Source organism: Lonchura striata, chromosome Z (genome assembly GCF_050655825.1).
Source record: "Lonchura striata isolate lonStrDom1 chromosome Z, ASM5065582v1, whole genome shotgun sequence".
Lineage (NCBI taxonomy): Eukaryota > Metazoa > Chordata > Aves > Passeriformes > Estrildidae > Lonchura > Lonchura striata.
In genome coordinates this window covers 52,612,778-52,634,059 of record NC_140740.1, presented here as the reverse complement: position 1 = coordinate 52,634,059, position 21,282 = coordinate 52,612,778, and the positions used below count along the sequence as shown (strand labels likewise).

Here is a 21,282-nt window from a genome sequence, read left to right as displayed (position 1 = left end):
GTCTGATTGTTGCTACTAAAAAGGAAGGTTGAATTTCAGGCCTTTGAAGTAACTGAGAATGATTCAGGCCTCATTACAGAGATATAATCTACATTCATACATTTATGTTAGTGATTCAAATCTATTGGGACAGATTGAATTCCGTTAAATAGTGGATCTTTCCTGTGGAACTTTTCTCAGGCTTTCTCAGGCTAACCTAAGAGGTGACCTGACAATACAAAGTACTGGGGTATTTAGGGATTCAACTGTGCTATAAAAGAAAGGCTATACAGAAGGTAGAAAAAAGAATGAGATATAATCTAAAAAGCTATGTCAGCTTTTCATTTGGACTCTGTTTTGTAAATGCCCTCCTTGTCATCACACAGGCTAGAAAAGGACTCTGTGCCTTGCAGTAGTTTAAAGTACTGCCCTGAATATTGCACCTGCCAGAAGCAAATCTTATGTGAAATTCTGTGCATGTTGAATTTTCTGTTCTTAAGCACAAAATCTTGCAACCAATATATAGATAGTCATGAGCTAGAAATACAGCAAAACTCTTCCTAAGTAAATTCAATATAGTACCTATTTTTTTCAGGGTTAATTATAGGTGTTTAACCCCCAAATTATTTCTAACTCCAGCCAGAGATCCTAAAATGCCAATTCACTTTATTTTCCAACATTTGCCATGAAAAAGAGAAAAACAAAAAAGAAAGACAAATTCAAATCTAAAAGTTTAATATATTATAGAAATTTTTTATAATTTAAGCTGTTAGAATAAAAATTACTTCAATTTTAGAAATAATGTCTTCATGACCCTGGCAGCACTCAAACATTGACCTAAGCTTTGTAGACACACATGTAAGATGTCAGGCATTCACAGAAAGGAGAGGTTTGCTTTACATTTTGTCTTGCTACTCTACTTTTTTAAAATTAATTACCAAAAGGAAAAGCCTTTGGCAAAAGGAAAGCCTAAATCAGATTTGTAAAAAGAAAGATTTCTGAAATGCTTTGCACTCAGTGCAAATACATGCAGAATAAATAATCTGAAGTACCATAAACAACATCGTAAAACATATTGATTTTAACATTAAATGGTTTCATTTTTAAGGCTGTTTAAATGTCACCCCCAGCAGCTGAACACATAAATTTAGGAACCAACTCTCTCCAGAATAAACACCACAACTGGAGAAAATAATTTCTAATTTCTGTTGTGAAGTAAACAATATATTTAACATCCTAATCTAATGAATCTGTCTAATTTTAGAACTGTTTGTTCTTCCTGCATTTTCTGTTGTTTAAAGTAAGATTTACTCCAAATGCCAAATGAAATCACAAAGGAGGTTTTCCACTGCATTCCACTGATCTGCATTATTTAACTGCTTCTATTTCAAAAAAGTTTTGGGCTTACTTATTGAGCTACTCACTGTGTTTCTGTACCTATGTCCCTGGTATTCCATTCTCTTAGCAAATGTTCCATCTGCTTGTGTTCCAAAACAGCTATTTAACAGTGCTAAATACTGATTAAAATATAATAGCTTGCATGCTACCCATACCCTGTCAGTTCCTGATGCTTTTTTCCGGTATTAAAAGATAGTATATAATATGGAAGATGCTTGTTGATTACAGGGAAAGTTGACAGTTCAGTAATGGGCTAGAAATGTGATTCTTACATTCAATATGTGAATGTGTCATAACATTCAGTATGTGAAATGATAAATCCACTGGAAGAGATGGAATCATAGGAAGAACCAACATATGCCCCTCCAGGAAAATAATAGCTTGAAAAATCGCTTTAAATAGCCTTGAAAATGGAAAAATTGTTTCTTTCTGGCAAGGGAAACTGCATTAGTTTTAAAAAAAATTTAAAAAGACAGAAAAGTATTCAGACAGATTTTATGGGGAAACCTTTGCAATGCCAATAAAATCCCTTTTGCTTTGAAGTCAGACGCGTGATTCAGTAAACGACTCATGTTAGCAATTAGAAAATGGTCATTTAGGGCCCTTATTTCTTTTGAGACAAGGAGAGTAAGGGTGGGGAAAGAGACACAATAAATCTTGAGAGGCTTAAAAGGAAGAACAGGCTAAAGTGTGAACTTTTTATTTCAGCAACGGAAGCGAGAAATCAGTGATTCATTGAAGGAGGGAGAAAGACCTCCATGCAAGCTGGCAGAGAAGAAGGAAAAGGAGCTAATTATGTCTCTTCCCTTTTTACTCTCTCTGACCAGCATATAATCTGCCTTTCCAGGGTCTGCCTGTAGTATATACTCCTTTCCAACCTCTCCACCCAACCCCTCCTCCAGTCGGGGGGAGGGGGAGATCTAGCAGGCAACAAGCTCCAGGTGGCTTTCTCAATCACTTCACTGCCAAAAAAAATAAAATAAAACCCTCCACTAGAAAACAAGTTGGGGTTTTGGGGGTTGGTTTTTGTTAGTTTGGGGAGGTTTTTTAAAAGAGGAGGTTGGTTGGTTGAGGTTTTTTTATGGTTTTATTTTGGGGGGGGGGGGGGGTGTTGGGAGAGAGAGAGTGGGGGAAGAGTGAAGGGGGAGGGAAGCCTCGCTGGAGGGGATTGGTTCAACTTGGAAGACAGGGAAATTAGTAAAGCATGAGTCTCTAAGCCATGCTGGTGGCCGGCGCTCCGAGGAGAAGGACGCTTTAGGAGCAATTAGCAGCGAGCCGAAGGCGGCGGCTGCCGCAGCCCGGGAGGAAGCGAGGGCAGCTCCCGGGGCTGCCTCCGCAGCAGGCACTGCTCGCTCCAGCTGCAAAAAGGTTTCAGATGTCCCACCACTGCCTGACCCCCTGCAAATAAGGGCTGACCACCAGAGGCACATCCCACCTCTAACTTGTAATCGCTGACATTTAGGCTAGAGCTTCCAACCTGTTTACAACCGAAGGGGGAGGGAAAGGAAAGGAAGGGCGGGGGGAAACGTTGGGATTTCTCCTTCTCTCTTTCTCTTTTTTTTTTTTTTTTTTTTTTTTTTTTTTTTTTAATTCTGTTCTGGAGAATTCAAAGAAAACAAAGAAACTTCCTTCTCTGGGGTTGTCAGTGAGAAAAGGACGAGTTGTGCAACTGTTTTGGGATTTGGAAAAGGCAAGAGGGTGGGGATCAGAAGAAGGTGCAAAGCCACAAAACGTGAGTGCGCGTGTGTGTAAAGGTGTATGTGTGAAAAGTCCATTCCGGCAACCCCTTTCCTCTGGCTATTATTTTTCTTAGTCTTGTTTTTTGTTGTTGTCATTGACTTTGCTGTCATCTATTTTTCAGACCTTTCTGCATCAAAGATGGTGAAGAAAGGAGTGAGGAAGAGAACAAAATAACTACTGGAAAGTCTCAAACCAGGTTGGGGAGTGTGTGTGCATGTGGGGGGTGGGGAAGGGAAAAAGAAAAGAGGATTAACCACAGCAACCCCCCCACCCCAAAAAAAACCCAAACCAACAACCAACAGCTCTTTTTTTCTGAGGGAGGACTCGAAGGATTAAAAGGCAGCAACTTCTGAGGCGATTTGTCCCCTGAGTTATGGATGTTGGTGCACTTACTTCAGGCCAGATCAGAGCTCAGAGGAATCTAACCAGAAGCAGCAACCACCGTCTCTCCACTTGCCTTTTACCAGGTTTTACCCTTCCAGTATGTTTCATTTGATAAGACATTTTCCAACGCCCAGAGTTTCAGTACAATGTGCAAATGGATACTGACAAATGGTGCCTCAGCCTTTTCCCACCTGCCTTGTTGCTGCTTGCTGCTGCTCTTCTTGGTGTCTTCTGTGCCTGTCACCTGCCATGACCTCGGCCAGGACATGCTGTCCCCGGAGGCCACCAACTCCTCTTCTTCATCATCCTCCTCCTTCCCCTCGTCCTTCTCCTCTCCTTCCAGTGCGGGGAGACACGTGCGGAGCTACAATCACCTCCAAGGAGACGTGCGCAAGAGGAAGCTCTATTCTTACAACAAGTACTTTCTCAAGATCGAGAAGAACGGCAAGGTCAGCGGCACCAAGAAGGAGAACTGCCCGTTCAGTAAGTACGGCTCTGCCGCCGCGCTGCCGGGCAGGAGGCGCGGCGCCCCGCGCCCGAGCCCCGGCTGCGCGGGGAAGGGAGAGGGGGCGCCGCGGAGGGAGGGGGCGCACGGCAGGCTTGGGTGGGCTCGGCTCGGCTCCTCAGGGCTCGGCTCGGCCAGCCCGTATCTGCGAGTCTCTCCGGTTACATTTGTTTTGCAAATGGCCTCGCTGAGCACCGTCTGTTTCTTCGCCAGGCAGAAGAGCAAATTAGAAAGATTTGCAAGGAAGTGGCGGGGAGTGTGTGGGGGACATTGTCTCCTGAATCTGAAAATCATTATTCCCTGTCATTAGAGTGCCTTGACGAGAGCGCTGCATTGGAACAATTAATCGGTTGCCCGCACGCTCCTCTCCCCGAGCCGCCCGCTCCGCGCTCCTCCTCCCCGCTCCCGGAGAGGGGTGTTTATTCCTGCGGCCGGGGTCTGCCGGGGTGCACTCTCCGCAGCGGGGGTGCCCGGCGGCGCTGGAGCCGGTGCGCGGCCGCGCTGCCGCCCGCGGTGCGGCGGAGGCGGTGCCATGCTGCGCCCCGCCGGTCCCGGGCTGCAGCGCCGCTATACCGCTACTCGCTCCATTGTAAACATCTGGGGCTGCCTTCCCACAGACCTCACACGCGTTTCATTGTCCCTTTTTTTTCTTTCTTTCTTTCTTTCTTTTTTTTTTTAAATAAATTATTTCAGAGCAAAAGTCATACGGCAGTCTCCATAGCTGATGTTTCGAGCTTTTCTCTAGAATTAATTAGATGCATAGTAATAGGATGCTTCTGGTAATGTATTTTTGGCTGCTAGTTCTAGAAATGTATCCTTTACTTGGTTTTCCTGCCTGTGCAGTCTCAAATTGATCTGTACTAAATCACAATATATTGTCTTCTCTTAAAATCTTAACTATGTCCCACTATAGGAGCATGCTGAGAAAGTAAGCTCTGTTGCGCAACTCAAGGAAACTCTAAGGCTTTCTTCACTGGTAAAGAGCCACATTTTGGTTCTTGTGTTGTTTTATGTAAATCCAGATAAACCCGTGAATAAATCTGCTGTTAAATTAAAACAACTGAAAGTGAATTAAGTCGATCCCTTGTTTGCAAATGTGTAAAATACATACAGCAGGTTGCCATGCTATATGATAGACACTGCTGTTAATTCAGCTGTATTTCTAATAAATACCCATAATATAACCTTAGAAACAGTGATAAAAGGGATGGAGTATCATGTGTTGCTGTTCACTTCCTCCACCTTGCAACTTCATGCTTTATCACTTACTCTAATATTTGTAAATGCTTTAGATGTCAAAGCAGCTGAATCTTACCATGTCCCTTTCTGTATTACATAGAAAGGCAAAATCTTAAAAAACAGCAGTGAGAGAGGCTTAACTGATGAATTTGTGAGGAATGAGGTCCTAGAACGGTGTTTCTTAGATGACCCTTGGATTTGGAGGACAGCACCCCTAAAATGGGATTCTGAAAGCTTTGCATGCATCTCCGAGAACATCAAACCATTCTGTATAGCACACTGCTGCCGAAAAGGGCTGTAAGGTGCTCACTCTGACAGCAGTGTACTCAGGCAAGTAACTACATATCTAAGCAGTCCCACTTAGCCAGCAGTAAATTTAACTACATGCTTGAATTTTTGCAAAATCCTGCCAAGAAGAGGTAGACTACACGGAAATGCACAAATACATCTTCCTACCTTTTCAGGCTACATGCTACACCCCCCACAACTGTGGGATGGGATGTGCATGGTGTCTCCTGGTTTTTCAGTCAGTGCACTAGAAAAAGAATTGGCCTTCTCAGTGATGTCATGATTACTGTCACATCTGCAGAGTATCTGCTGAAAGAGAGGAGAACGTAATTTTTCTCATGTAAAAGCAAAACAATGCCTTTATTACACATAACTGCATCCTATCATTGAAGGTTACATGCTGTGAAGAAAGGATTGCCATCATCTTAAAACCTGTAGCTTCCCTACTGTACTTGCATCACAATGGCAGACCTAGTGTATGTCCTTCAGTTCAAAACTATTACTGTCCTGTTGACAGAAGTTAGAGTTCTGAGTTGTTGAGTAATAGTCGTCATAATATGCAGTGTGAAATTGTCTTTTTTGTAAAAACATAGTCTGAAACCATTAAAAAATATATTTATTGTGCCTTTATTCTAAGATGTTTGTGTAGCCAAATGTTGCAAGTGAATTCACTAAATCTACGCTTTTCACAGCATCATGGCAGTGCTATCATAATACTGCTATAATCCCCAGCTGGACTGATTCCATGTAAATATGTGGTATTTCTCACATGGTCTGAAATAAGTAATTACATGTGAATAGATTTCTGCCATGCATAGAGTTAGCCAGAGAGGCCACTAAATTGTAGCCTGTTTAACATTACAGGCTATTGAATCTCTAAAATTAATTTCTCCCTCCGAAACCATGTTTTCCTAAACAAATAAGAGTGACTATTGACACAAAAGACTGAAATATTCTAATTTGGAGACTAATTTTCTCATATGCTAGTGTTTAAAATCCATTTATGCTGCAGAAAAGCCTTATCAGTAGGTCTGTAAGATCGTGATATGTTAGGTAATTAGACAACAGCTTTCATGGCTCTCTGCCAATTAAGCACTGTCAAGTAAAAAGAACAGTTGGAGAAATTCAGAATAAACATTCAGAAAACAGAATTTAGTCTCCAGCCTTTAAACAGCTCAAGCAGCGTTCATAGATTAGCTCTATAAATATTGTGTAGCGTGCACTAAATTAAAGTTTACTCTGGCAGCTATATTCCAACTTGATTGTTTGGAACTCTTCCATTATCCTTTCTCTACCTGTGGAGTACCAGGTGGTTCCTGACTGTTCTGTCAGAAGACTGGCAGAACTTGCAGCACTTGGCATGGCTGGAGGTGTCTGTCACTGGATAGATGTAGGACGCTTTATTTTTCCTTACATCTGGAAGTTAGTCCTCAAAATACAACTACTACCTTGTCCTGCAGCACCACAGCTGTGAAGTACCTTGCCCCTGCTCTTGACAGAGCCCTTCACAAGCACAAGTAAAGAGAGCTGTAGTGTTTTCTGGAGTCTTACACACTAGATGACAGACAAATTCAAAAATCCTCCAAAAAGCAATTACAAAAGCTTTCACTATAGCTTGAGCTCTGGGATCACCAGGAGAATCTTAAGACATGTATTATAAGAGAGGAAACTGCATGTCTACAGATTCTAACTTTGTTCCCACACTCACAGTTCTCTTGATTAAGATAGGGACACTCTCTGGGATTAGTGATTGGCATGCATTAAAGCTACATGCCATATGATAGGCTGGTTCAAGAAAACTTGAAAGTATGTCTCAGTGCCATATAATTTTCAATTCTCTTCTAAGGCAACCATTCACAGTACTATAAGCTACACAGACTTCAAATTTGCAGGACAGACCTTATTAGTTGAAGAACAATAATAAAACACACAATACTTCGTTAGCAGCAGCTGACCTGCAGTCTGTGGAGGGTGTTCTGCCTGAGCAAAGGTTGCAGGATCATGCTCTTACTTAGGTAAGTTCACAGAGTGCAGTCTGCATCACTGAGCCTGGAGATGAGTGGGAAGGATTGCTGGAGGGATTCCTGTGGGCTTTGGACCAAGCAGTGCTATGCAAAACCTACAGTAGATGGCGGCACAGCCACTGCCTGGTGTCACCTCTGCTCAAAGAGGTGGACAAGAAGGGTCTGCCTCCTCAGCTGTGTAAGTTAATTTAGTTCAAGCAAAGCCATTCCAAGCAAAGATATTCTATTGTCTTCTGACCAACCCAAGTGGACTATTTCAAGAAAAAGGCACTGTGTTGCAGAATAAAAGTGTATGTCAGGGGAGCTAGCAAGAAACAATTAGCTACTTCCCACAAGCTAACCTATTCCGGGCTTTTCTTCTGAGTATTCAATTATCTTTTATACTAAGCTTTAGGAACTCTTGAAGTCCCTGATAGTCTTTGGTTTTGCTTTGGTTAGCGTGGGATAAGCTTAACTGCATAGTGAGTGAAAGCATGAAAGTTTTGACCCTCATTCTTTAGCCCAAAAGATTGTAAACAACCACTCAACTACTAGAAGTGCTGAACATTACTAATGAGGATTTTAATTGTGTGCATATATACATGACATATAAATAGGTATTTGTGTTATAGATTGGGTTATATGCAGAAAAATAGCATTAAATGTGTTTTGATTAGGTACACTTCATTTGATACTTATTTTATTCACCATACCTCTGGTGCAGAAAAAATAATAAAGTGCCATAGGTACCTTAACATTAGTTATGAAGCTCCAAGCAGGTTAGAACAATTGATAAAATGCACTCTTTTGCTACTGAACATTTTGTAAACTAAATGTTTGGGATTATTGACTCTCTATCATATGTGTTTGTAAATTAATGTGAGAATTTTTCACTGTTTTTCTAAAGAATTAGTGTTTTGCTCATTTACTCTCCAAAGAGTTCTATTTTATGGCTTTACCAATCAAAATACTTAAAACAGGAAATAATATTGAGTGGATTTGAAAACTTGGTTCTTTACTGTGAAATGTATTTGTTCTTAAGGATATGATTTCTCGCTACCAGGTTCTTTTGTTGTTGTTGTTCTTTGGGTGGTTTTTTTTTGTTTGGTTGGTTGGTTTTTGGTTTTTGTCTGTAGAACTCAGTTATATAATTTATAAGCAGCAGTATAAAACCGTAAGCACTTAAGATTTACGAATGTGAAAAGAATTGTACTATTTAATGTCTACATGACACTCTCCTGTTACCCTTACTGCATTCTTGCCTTGTGGACCCTCCATGCTGATACTGCAGCCCTGTCATAAATCTTTCCAAAATACACAGTTGTAAGGAGTGGTTTTGTCTTCATAAATCTAACTTATAGCCACTTGGAAAAAAAAAATCCCAAGAGTTAGGAACAACTGGAAGTTTGTTCCTAAAACCTGAGAAGAAAAACAAGGGACATACAGGTTTATAGATGTCATGTATCTGATTTAATGGGAGGGTTCGCAGGTAGTGTCTCAGTCAAAACTTCCCTTGAAGATGGCATTAGCTGAGTGAGCAGTATAGAATGTGCTTACACTTCTGAAACATCTTGGATGCATTCACTCATAGGATAAGATCCTCTGTTTTGAAATAAGGCATTTTAAGATGACTTTCAGATGTCTTTGAACTGTGTGTGTGAATAGGGGCCGTTTCACTTCAAATGAGAGTCAGATCAGATCCTGCAATAGCAGAGTTTTCATTTATTGCAGAACTTCTCATATTAAAAAAAATAGAAAAACCTTTCTATGTGCAAATCTTGTCAAACTCTGTCTTAAGTTAAAAATTGCAGGTACATGTATGAACATAGAGCAACAACCCATGTGATGTGGATTGCTGACTTTTCCTATGAGAAAGTAATTGCACAAGAAATATTCTAAATAGGAAAAAATATATATGTAAATAATATTGTATTGCTATTTCTAGGCTTAGTATTTGAGCTGATAGTGTCAACAAAGCAGAGAAATTACTTGGTCAGTTTGGGATATCTTACATACTTGATACTGATATGCCATGACAAAACACTGTTTTCTATTTGGTGGAGAACTTTTTAAAACAAGCTCTTATGCTCTTTTTCCCCAAAGTAGCACCAGGCTGAAATTTCATCTTGCTCATTTAAACACTTGCTACTACTGCTTGGAGTTGTATGCATCACTGAACTACTTTATCCTAATATTCTGGGGTGTATCATCTAATGACCTCTTTGTCACTTGGAACATCACAAATATTTTGTTTATCAGCATTGCCAACCAGTGTCAGCTTGATGAGGCTGCATGAAAAAGTAACCCTTGCTCACTGTGGGCTGTGTATACCAAATTACCAGATAAGAAATGGAGGACTGGTTTAGTTAATCTTAGCACATGTTTTTTTCTCAGTTGGTTGGTGTATGAGTGCCACTAGTCTGTTTGTACCTGTCAAACAAGTTTTACTTTGACAATATATTTTTATGTGATATTTTGCTATCTTGCATCCTTTCATTGCTCAGATACTTTAACAGGGAAAAGTACTTAATGGTGCGTCCAACATTAGTTAACCAGGGGGATCCTTCCCTAGCTCCCCTAATTGCTTCTGGTTCTTGCGCCAATTTGTTGTAAAACATCTCTGTTGGTTACAACATAGTAAAAAGGAGACAGGAAACAGTGTTTCATGAAGTTTTGAAAAGTCAGCCTGGGAAAGCTCTCTGTGTTTATGAAGAGAATTAAAATCTTTGAGGGCAGGAGTCAGGAGGAAGTGGCTAAATCATTAATCCCTGGATAGATATGAAAGCTGAATTCATTAATTGGGAAGATTATTAAAATTGATTTTGGTGCTTCATGAGTACAGTGCAGCAAATAGAAGTTGCAGGGGAAAGAAATGGTTACAAGTAAACCAAGTCTCATACTAAATTGTCACTTTAAAGGCACTGTTTTTAAATTAGGTCACTTGTGTTCTGTCTTTGAACATTCAGTTCTAATTGCAACAGTAAATCAAAGAATATGCTCAAAGTAGATTCCCATGTAAGGTGGACAACTGGACAGTGCCTTTTTACTGCTACTAACACGTGCATCCAATTACTGGGTTGATATACTCACAATGTCAGCTGTAAAGCATTCCCCTATTTTATAGTTAGGCTAAAGAATTATTAGCCTGTCCCCTTTCACATTTACCTCTAAATAATCTGTCAGAGTGTATATCTTCTACAGTTAAAGAGGAATTTTCACACACATCGAAGTTGACTTTCAAGAAAAAAGGAAATGTTGAAACTACACTAAATAGTTTTATTTCTTTTCTTTTTCCCCTCTTCCATAATTTTTGGTGTTGTCAAAGAGAGGAAAAGGTTATGGATAGTAGGAACATGAATGATTGTGAACGTTATACAAAAATAAAGAAGATCAGATCTTTCATAAGCCTTGATTTAGGAAAGCAATATTATGCCTACTCCTTTCATGGTGGAAAACATATGTGAAGGCATAGTTGTTTTATACTGTTCCTGACTCGTATTCTATTGTGGGGAGCAGAAGTGAAAATAAGGGGGTTGCAGGGGGTGGGGGGAATTGTGAGGAATCTCTGCCCTTCTTTCTTCTGCCACTGATATTAGAGGTTCAAACATTGCATAGAAATAAATGAAATGCAAGTTTTCTTTTAGGTTCCTGACACACAGCTGTGCAGCTGTAGTCAGCATGTGTGGGAGTTGGGGAGGGAATGCTGAAGCATTTTGGAATCATTCAGGATGTTATTTAATTGGAATTAAGGCACAGTGCTAAGTGGAGACTGAGTATAAATCAATGATATTGTGCCTGCATCAGAGGAAGTGGGTGGGATGTGTGACAAGTACCAGATCAGTACTAGAAAGGATGACAAGAAAGAAATAGGGGCAGCATATGTCATGAGTGGGAGAGAAGTGGGGAGAGGGGGAGCATGGCTTACCCCTTTTGGCAGCTGTGAACTGCCAGTGATGTTGAGTTGTCCTGTCTGATCTCACTGTAACATCTGTTTGCTCACAGACTGAAACTGTGAAGAAATTAAGGTGCCTTTAAAATTTGTAAAAATGTGTGCTTGGTCTTAGCATATGAACTTTCCACTCCCAATTTCATTGTGTCTTCTGTGACCCTATTCTGTAGATACTAGATACTATTTGGTAGCTGCTCTAGGGTTTTCTTCTTAATTTTATCCTCTTCAAGAGGATTCATAACCTGCTTTATTCCTAATATCAAATTCAATATCCACTATTTTCAAGCAGAAGGCTAGGTGAATTGGCACTTGAAAGTAATAAAATATTTGAAAGAGCTACAAGCTCTGCATTAATAGTTGAGGTTTTATTTGGTTGTTTTTTCTTAAACTTTTAGTATCATAATACTACAAACTATACTTGTTAAGAGAAGCATATACCTGAAGGACATTGATTTTTGGAGTATGGAATAGAGCATTTTGGTTGCCAGTATGTTATCAAATATGTCATATTTTGCAAGCTTATCATTAAGATTTGAAGCAGATATATAGTTACAAGTTTGTTGCTACAGTGAGCAAGGGAAAATGTATGCTCTAGAATAGAATAGGAGATGACTGCATTTAATACGGTTAATATTTCATAAGACTGCTGTTTAGTATATTTTTTTCACAGTTGATTACTACATTTTAGGAGATGATAAAGCTTCTGATGTTCTCTGAGGTGGTCTTTTAACTTCAACAGTACAAAGTTTTTTTTCATTTATTTCCCAGATACTTATTTTTTCTCTGTTTTTTTTTCCTGAATGTAAACTCCAAAAGTATAAAATATGCCATAGAACTGTATAATATCCCAAGTCAGAAGGGTCTCACAATGGCTGTTGTGTCCAAATTCTGATGCTGCACAGGGCAATCTGGAAGTTGATCTGGAAGTACCTCTCTTATCCTCATGAATTATTTTAGTACTTGTGGCACATTTCCCTTGGAGACAAGCTAATGAAAACCCTCCCCTGAACTGTAACCTGGGCTCATGCCTCTGCCCCTCTGCCCTGTCTCAGAGGAAGCATAGTGGTGCATGTGGTTCACATTCTGATGACAGGACACCTTTCCCTTGTCAAAACACTAGTGATAATAACTGCAACACAGAAATTCTGTGCTCACTGAGGATCTGTAACTGCAATACTAATGGTAACATGGAAAGATGCAGAAGAAGAGTCCAGAGCTAACCATCACCCAAGGCGGGGCTGCTTTCTGTTAGCCTGCTTCTGTGTCTAGGCCTGGTTAAATCTGTCTCTTCAGATACCAAAAACATAACCTTCCATACAAGATAGATGTGTAGTTTTGGTGCTGTTTTAGTATCTGGGTCAACAGTTCATACTTTGGCTGAAAAGCTAAGGCACCACCATACATAAACTGGAGCAGAAAATTATTACAAACCTAGTTTCACTGGGCATTCTGGTCTACAAACCATTGCAAGCTCTTTAAATTTTTACTTCATGTGGCTCTGGCAGAAATAGCTTAGAAAGTGAGTAGAATGTAAGAAATGTGAGGAAATCATTATTTTTTCAGCTTACTAGAAGTGAAGATGCTGATGAAAACACATGTGCAAGTCCAGCTATTATGAACAATGACATTTAATGTCATGTCTGATAGCTTTTATTCATAAAGCTGCATAACCTCTGCTTCTACACAGCCATGAGCACACTTAAGCAATGACTCACTTCTTAGTCCAATGATTTGTTTATACCACTTAAGCAGATAATAGAAAATTCAGTAAGGCAAGTACTGGGAGATACAAGTCATGCCCTTTCTGAGACTTAAAGGTAGATTCAATACAAGAAGTTTTGCTGGTTTTCTTGGATTTTTCTGGGCAAAAAATGATGGAGGAAGACACTGAGATCATGCAGACTGGTGATTCCATCCACCCTGGGAATGATGATGTTTCCTATAGATGATATAGAGTGGGAAATACAACTGGACAGAGAAAGAGTGACAAGGCTAAAAAGAAACTAGCAGTCCAGGTGCTATGAACAGACCATTTCATTCACAGCTTTCTGTGTCTGGATAACCTGAGGAGAGGCAATTGTAACCCAGCCTGTACCTGCCATGGAATTTAAACTATGTTGCAACTCTGTATTAGTATTAGTACTTGTTGGTACTTCCTTTTCTCATATGACATAAACCAATCAAGAACAGCAACTGCTGATTGCTTAAAAGATGGAGATTATTATATATTAAGAAACTACGAGACTGAATGCACTGACATACTAAAAACATTTTAAGAATACTCTATGGAAGACAGAAAGATTACTGTCAGTAATACAGGGTATAAAATACCTTGCTATAGGGCATTGGAAGAGAAAATACTTTTCATCTGAATGAAATACCTCACAGCTATTCAGTTGAGTTTGTCTGAGAAAGCAAAGGTCCAATACCAGGTTTCTTTATAGAAGAGCTTTCAGGGTATTTGAACTTTAGAAAGATTCTTAATGACTGTGGTAGATTTTTGTCTCAAAACAAGACTGAAGCAGATACAGACCAGAGTAATGATATAGGCTTGCAGGAATGATTGTCCTTCACCATGTGTTGTGAGAATAAAGAAGCTGAGGGAATCCTAATGGTCGTTATGGTGATTGTCAAGTAGCACGGAGTAGGAATCTGCTTAAAGAAAGAGGCTAGATGACTGGAAAATTTGACACAAGGATGGTCTGTAGGAATTAAAATTTGAGTATAAGGAATCCCATAAAGTATTGGAAATATTAGATCTTATTTGTTGGTTATCCAACATAATTTTTGGATAAATAAAATTGTACCTCAAAATTTCTGTGAATATTTGAGTCTAATTTTTCCTTGGCTCTTTGCTGCTTATAAAATGAAGTTAGCAATACTTCCTACACAAGCAAGGGTGTTATGAAATGCATTTATTTGTGAAACACATCAGTGACACCATAATGAGTGCCAGGAAAAAAAAAAAACTACAAACGACCCAGAGGGTAATTGTCTTCTTCACTGAAATGTTTGGATATAAGGAATAGTAAGGGCAGTTTTGTCTTCCTATAGAGCAGGGAAGAATAGGCTACTTCTTAATTCTATCAGACTAAGGTATTTGTCAACAGGAAAACTCTTAAGTTTCAAAACCAATTACAATATAACCCCTCTTGCAAGCATTCTGTCAATATTACTCACCAATTTCTTGCACAACATAAAACAAAAATTAATGTCAAAAATATCCCCTAACCAAATAGCATGAGTGGAGGCACACATTGGATCTGGTTGTGCTGCATGAACATTATAATAACAAGCAATGTTAAATTTTTTTTTGCTTAGAAGGTATGAACCTTAGGGTGTTTCATACCTTAGAAGGTATGAACCTTAGGGTGTTTCAGGATCCGTATAATTGTTATGATTAAACAGTTAAAATATAGTTATTTTTCACTGTCTTTACTGTCAGGCCTGTCGGTTAAAGAAATTTGAGCATGGTATCATCCTAATATTTATAGCATTAATGTATTACGTACTTTCGGAAATGCCTTTATTTCCCTGAAATGTTATCAATCTATTGGAATTATTTGGGTTTTATTTATTTACTACCATTTTTTAAATTATTGATACTTCCCCTTTAGTGTCATAGACATTATTCTTTTAGTTTAATTTATTACAATTACTTCTACATGTCACAACTTTGCTTTGAAATGACAACCCTCCAAGTTAAAGTCTTTTCAACTTTATTGAAAACACTTATAATGAGGCTGACACTTGGCTCATGTGGAATTAATCTGGTCTCTTGGTCATTTCTTCAGTTTCTACTGCTGCAGTCAGCTCTCAAAAAGACATATCTGCAGCTGGGGAGTACATAAGATTAACTTCCGCCTCTCTGTGGCTTCTTGCCTCAGACCACACACCAAATAATTCCTCAAAGCATTATCCAGATTTGTTCAAAATTCACCATGCTTGCTTTATTCCTTTAGTTCTGCCACACATGCATTTGTGGACTCTGCTTACAGCTGATTCTCCTTATGAAACAGGAAACATTTTGCAAAGATGAGTATTTAGAGACAAATATTCTTGTAAAATATCTATACTAATTTTTCTGTGGAACTCTTCCTTTTTCTGTTTTTGGTTTTTTGTTTTTTGTTTTTTTTTTTTTATTTTATACATGTACACAGTGGACCATAAAGGTCAGCAAGACATAACCTTTTTGTTTCCAAATATACTAAGGACATAATGAAGACTGATACAGCTTTTCAATACCAACTGAATTACAGTAACTGTTTCAACCAAAAAGAATTTTTTTTTAAATAAGAAAAACAGTGTTTATATTCATGAAGAACTTTAGTGTTGTCTAAACTATTTGTGTTGTCTGAACTTTAGTGTTGTCTGAACTAAGTTCAATAATGCTATAAAACAAAAATTTCCACTGCGGAAATGGGGTCCAGGGACCTCCAAACCTTAATCACAGTTCAAAATTTTTTAAACAGGAGTTACAGATATGAGATATACATACATGTGCTCACACAGCAATGCAGACTCAAAAAGTATCTAATGATAAGACAAAAACACGAGTAGAGAAAAACATTAATTCTTTCTATTACCTTGTACTTTATGCAAGATGGTATAGATGAGATTTCATTAAATCCACAATGGGGAAGGGAATGAAATTTTGGTGTTTGGCGTTTCTAGTACTCTTAATGTCGGGTATTCAACTAAATATTTTTTCATGAAGGTTTCAGGATGTTTCTGCTTTCCAAAGAGCCTCTTCATTTATAGATGTGTTTTATGTGCTAAGCTACAGAAGTTCTAGGTGCAAAATTCCCTTTCAGATATATTGACAATGCAAGGGTAGATTGCAGGACAGTACAGCTAATGTAGTACACAGGATGAAACTTCCAAGGAATCTGTAGAGGCCTGACTGAAGAGCATAATTATATTTTGCCCCAGCTCAAGAAAGATATTTAGCTCTTGGAATAAGCCCAGAGGAGAGCCTCTAAGCTGATCCGAGGCCCAAAACCCCTCTTGAGAATAAGTAGAAATAAGTGCCATTGTTGCAATATTTGAACACATTAATACCTTCAGAAGGACTGTAGCATATTCTTTACCTAGAAAAGGATGACAAATGTTAGAGATCTCCAGACACCCAAAAGTAATCTCAGAGTTTAGTCAGTTAGAGAACTTAACTCAGCTCTCTTTTTCCACTGGTAATGAGTCCTAGTCAGCATGACCATGTAGCAGAGTTTGAGAGTTGTTGCTGTTGCTTTTTTTTTTTTTTTTTTTTTTTTTTTTGCATTCCTTATCCAAATGGTAGATTTGTTTTCTGATTCTGAAAGAGAGCTAATACTCACAAATCATTTGTCACAAGCCACTAAAAGTGTCAAAGTCTTACAGCAGGTCTTTGGTGGCTTGTTAATCTCTCCTTTTTTACCCCCCTCTTTTTTTTTAAAGGAAACAGACTAATTCACTTAAGCATAATGAGAGCCATGCTTGCTATCGCCGACTATGTCCTACTAGCCCAAGTAAAATCTGTCTTGTTTCTTCACCTCCTTTTCTTGGCTCCAACAATTAAACACAAAGCTGAAAAGTACAGGCTTTTATGGCAGAGCTATTTCATATGTCAAATGAAACACAGAGGCTGCCGTTTTCCTAACAGAAAAATATACAAATGTGCTTTGCCTTTGTGCCCCCCTCCGTTCTAAATTATCATCAGCAACATGCAAAAGATAAACCTCTATGTTAAATAGGGAGACCAGATGTATGTTTAACCTCTCACCCTCATTTTTCTAACTGGCTTCCATTAGGAACAAAAAGTTAATATATTCTAAACAAAAATAACTGATATGGTAAGGTGAACTTTTCAACTGAGTAAGAGTTTTTTAAAAAGAGACAGTATTACAGAGTCCTGTGTTAGGCTAACAGACTGTTTTACTGCAGTGATATTCAGAACAATAATTCTGCGGCTACTTTTGGTAAGTAGTAGCTGAAAGTTTGTTGAGTTGCAGCTAAATCAACTGTAACAAGTACTTAACTTCTCATGTGTTACAGAAAATCTAGTAATATGTTCTAGATCCACCATCCAGTGTTAGAATTTTTCATCTATATAGTCGTTCCCTAATCCAAACTTGAAATATGGCTGTGATATTTTCCTCTTCTTTGGAGACAAGGACTGAGGTAGAGAGTTTAAAGATCAGGATTATCACTCTTTTATCTTTACTCAAGCTTATAAGCTTATTCCACTGTAAAACCATAGACTGATGATTCTACTCTGTTCATTATTTTGTGTTCACAATACAAGGATGATGTTCTCATTCTTAATAGATAGGGGAATAGAAGAATAAAGGGTAATACTGTTCAATTTTTATAGCAGAATATTTCTCTAACATAGATGTATATGTGTGACAAACTAGATGATAAATTTAAAGATAATTTATTTTATTAAAAATATAGAAAACAGAAAAAGTCTACAAAAGCTATTAACTAGAGACAATAGACAATTTATCTAAATACGGTGTTTTTTGAAAATGTTGTCTCTTAGTAAAAGTGCCCATCAGACAGTGGAGTAAAGAAAATTGTCAATATTTGATAATGAGGTGTTCTTAATGAGCAAAGTTCAGAGCTGCGTGTAACCCATAAGGTATCCTTTGGAAGAGTTTGGGAGCTGAGTTTGTTTTATCAGGAAAGATAAATGTTTAAAGTGCTGTTAATGTATTCACTACAGATACCATCTGTAGAGAGTCTGTCTTTTTGAAATTACGCAGTCTAAAAATCAGAAGATTTTGCATACAGATTCTAAATTCATAGTTTTAATTGCCTCCTTTTCATACTGTTAAACGTGTATGAATAAGTTAATGTTTAGGAGTGATTTAATAGAAGAAAAGATATTCACCCAGGAATCAAGGAGAATTGTTTACAGGAAGACAGGAGAAACAATTGTGAAAAGAAACTATTGTAATCAGGGAATCATTATCAGGAGTAGAGGAGAAGCCCTCTAGCAACTTGTTCTACTCCTCAGCTGGATGTTACTAAATCTCACCAGCTCATGTTGGCATTTCAAATCTTCCCACAAGCAAAATCACACATCTTAGCTTTACTGGCATACATACAAGATTTCAGCCATTCTGAATTATGTTACCCAAAGCAAGAACACATTGGAGTGTTTGGAGAACAGCGAAGTTCCATCTGGAGAAATATAATAAAGAGTGGATGGTATAGATTTTTTTCCTTTAGGCATGATTCATAAAGGGGATGTGAGATGCTTTAAAAGGGGAAAAAAAGTAAAGGAAATGTTAATTGTGTGACATTTGAAATAAAATTACCAAAATCATTTACACTCTGAACAGAGAGGATGGTGTTTTGACCCAGTCCAGAATCTCAGAATTTCAGTTACAAGTTTCTAGTATATCTCTGAAGCTGGCAATGTAAAGTAGTCAATTTATTCCCACTGTGACTTCAATTTCTATCAAGAGTATCCTTTCAACACCTTAAAATACCACCTTAGAACCTAGTCCAGAAGTAAATACTAGTTGGTTTCATCAGCTGTGCCAGTCCTGGAAGAGGTTGCAGATGTCAGCTTTGTAGAAGGCTGAAATAGCCAAAGGAAAAGGTCAGTTGTGGGATAAAAAGGAAAAGGAAATTAAAAAATAATTTATTGTGCTGCAAGATGCAGTGAGAAGGTAGGAGCACTCTGAATTCTTACAATAAACTCCTCATGTTTTTGTTCCTTCCAACTACTGTAGAAACTCTGTCTTCTCATTATCTGCATAAATTTCAAAGGCAAAACCATATTGGAACCATTCTTACTGGATAGTTCCAGCAGGCAGTTTCTGTGGAGCAGCAGCCTATGCCTGGCAGCAATGATATCTTTACCACATTTCCAGAACATGTCACCCTCAAAATGGGCACTCCCAGATGGCCTCTCCTACTGACAAACATGTGCCTGTGGCAGTTTGGGAGCTGTGAGTAGGTGGGAAGTGGTTTTTGGCTCTTGGTCTGTAATAGGGAAGTTCTGTAAAGCCATGTAATAGGTAGTCAGTGAACTTACCATATGAAAAACCAGTGTTTGCTTATCTTTCCCTGACTTCTTGTAACATCAGCCTTTGTTGGATCATTTCAAAGTAGCCAGGCAGGACTTGTGTTCCAGGATCAGGAAGGAAACAGCACTGCTCTGTGATTTATGATGACTGGGGACCCCTGTTGCAGGAACAGCCTTGGTACAGGAATTTGTTATACTTAATAAGTGTGTGTCTCTTAATTAAAAATGTGTCAAATTAGAGAAAAAGAGGAGCAAAGAAAACCTCCTGGAAATCTTCACAACAGCTCCTGTTATCACCAGTGTTCATTATATAAGTTTGTTCAGAAGTTTAACAAATTCAGTCAATTCTATATAGGTTTGCTCACCATACTCTTTGAATCTAGGTGCTCCCACAGTAGAAGGGCTACAAATAATTCTAACTTGCACCCAAAGTACTGTCAACAGGACAAGAGGAAAAGTCCTCAAGCTACACCAGGGGGAGTTCAGGTAGGATATCAGGAAGAATTTCTTCTCTGAAATGTTGGTTAAACATTGGAATGAGCTGCCCAAGGAGACAGTGGATTCACAATTTTCTGGAAGTGTTCAGGAAATGACTGGATGTAGCACTTAGTGCTACAGTTTAGTTGAAAAGGTGTTCAGTCAAATGTTGGACTCAATGACCTTGGAGGTCTTTCTGAATCTTAATGATTCTATGATATTATGATTATCAGAGCTGTCCTTTAAGTTATTTCAGCCCAATTTAACTGACCCAAAATTTTTATTTTGTACAGTTTACTACACAATGCACATATAGGAGGCAGTATTCTCTCCTTTTTGTTTTCTTCTGCTAAATTTGATATGCTAAGTTCATTGCTAAACAAAGAAGAGTGTGTTAAGATACAGCCCACTATCTTGCCCCTGAGATTAACTCAGTGGTTCAGAGCATGGTGCTAATAACACTAGGGTGGGTTCAATCCCTGTATGGGTCATTCACTTAACAGACATGATGATTCCTGTGGGTCCCTTCCAACTCAGAATATTATGTTATGCTGTCATCTTCTGTTAGTTCTAAATGCAAAGCAAGGTAGCTACATTCGCATAGGTTGATGAGCTATGTGTCTTGTTGGAGATTTTAGTTACTATGTCACACCCTAAAAACATAGATTTCTTGTTTTCCAGTCCCAGGTTTAATACCTTTCCTGGGACAGTTTAATTTGAAGCATTTCTTGGTGGTCTTCTGCCTGGATCTGTTTGGGCATGTTCTTTTCTTGTGAGGTAATGCTTTCATTTCCTGTCTTTCAAGAACTCCTTCTAGGTGCCGGGCCTTGAGCTAGAACTGCGCACTATGTCCAAGACCTAAATGAAGAATACCAATATTACCCAAACTAGTAAGCCTTGAAATAGACCTCGTTTCTGCCACTTGGCAATGGCTGCTTTAGCACTAGGAAACAACATGGAGCCTAGGCTGGTTCACAGTGTATTTGACAGTGCGAACTGTTGAAAAGGTTTAAGTACTCTGTCAAGAGTGGTGGTTGGAATGCAGTGATGCAGACAAGTGATGTAGACAAAAGTGAATTTAAGGCATTGATTGTGTAATGTCAAAAATGTAAATCTCGTTGATTTGCATGTAAGGCCATGAAGTTTGAAAGGATAATGTTAGTTAATGGGTGTTTTGGAGAAAGAACTTATTTTCCCTACTTTCTTAAATATGTTGTAATGCCAAAGGATTTTCCAAATAGAGTGAATAAGAAATATTGAGAAAGATTTTCTTACAAAATCAAAGTACGAACTAATGTCAGTT

The 21,282-nt window shown here is 38.5% G+C and overlaps 1 protein-coding gene across 1 annotated transcript in view; it reads left to right on the top strand.

Moving 5' to 3' along the window:
* Positions 1 to 2,969: 2,969 nt before the first annotated feature.
* Positions 2,970 to 21,282, top strand: part of FGF10 (fibroblast growth factor 10) — a 59,201-nt gene continuing 40,888 nt past the window's right edge. Inside the window, exons 1-3 of the mRNA XM_031507326.3 lie at positions 2,970 to 3,109; positions 3,239 to 3,313; positions 3,439 to 3,984. Of these exons, the coding sequence (XP_031363186.1) occupies positions 3,648 to 3,984 (337 nt within the window). The 5' untranslated portion in view covers positions 2,970 to 3,109; positions 3,239 to 3,313; positions 3,439 to 3,647. The remainder of the gene's footprint in view (positions 3,110 to 3,238; positions 3,314 to 3,438; positions 3,985 to 21,282) is intronic.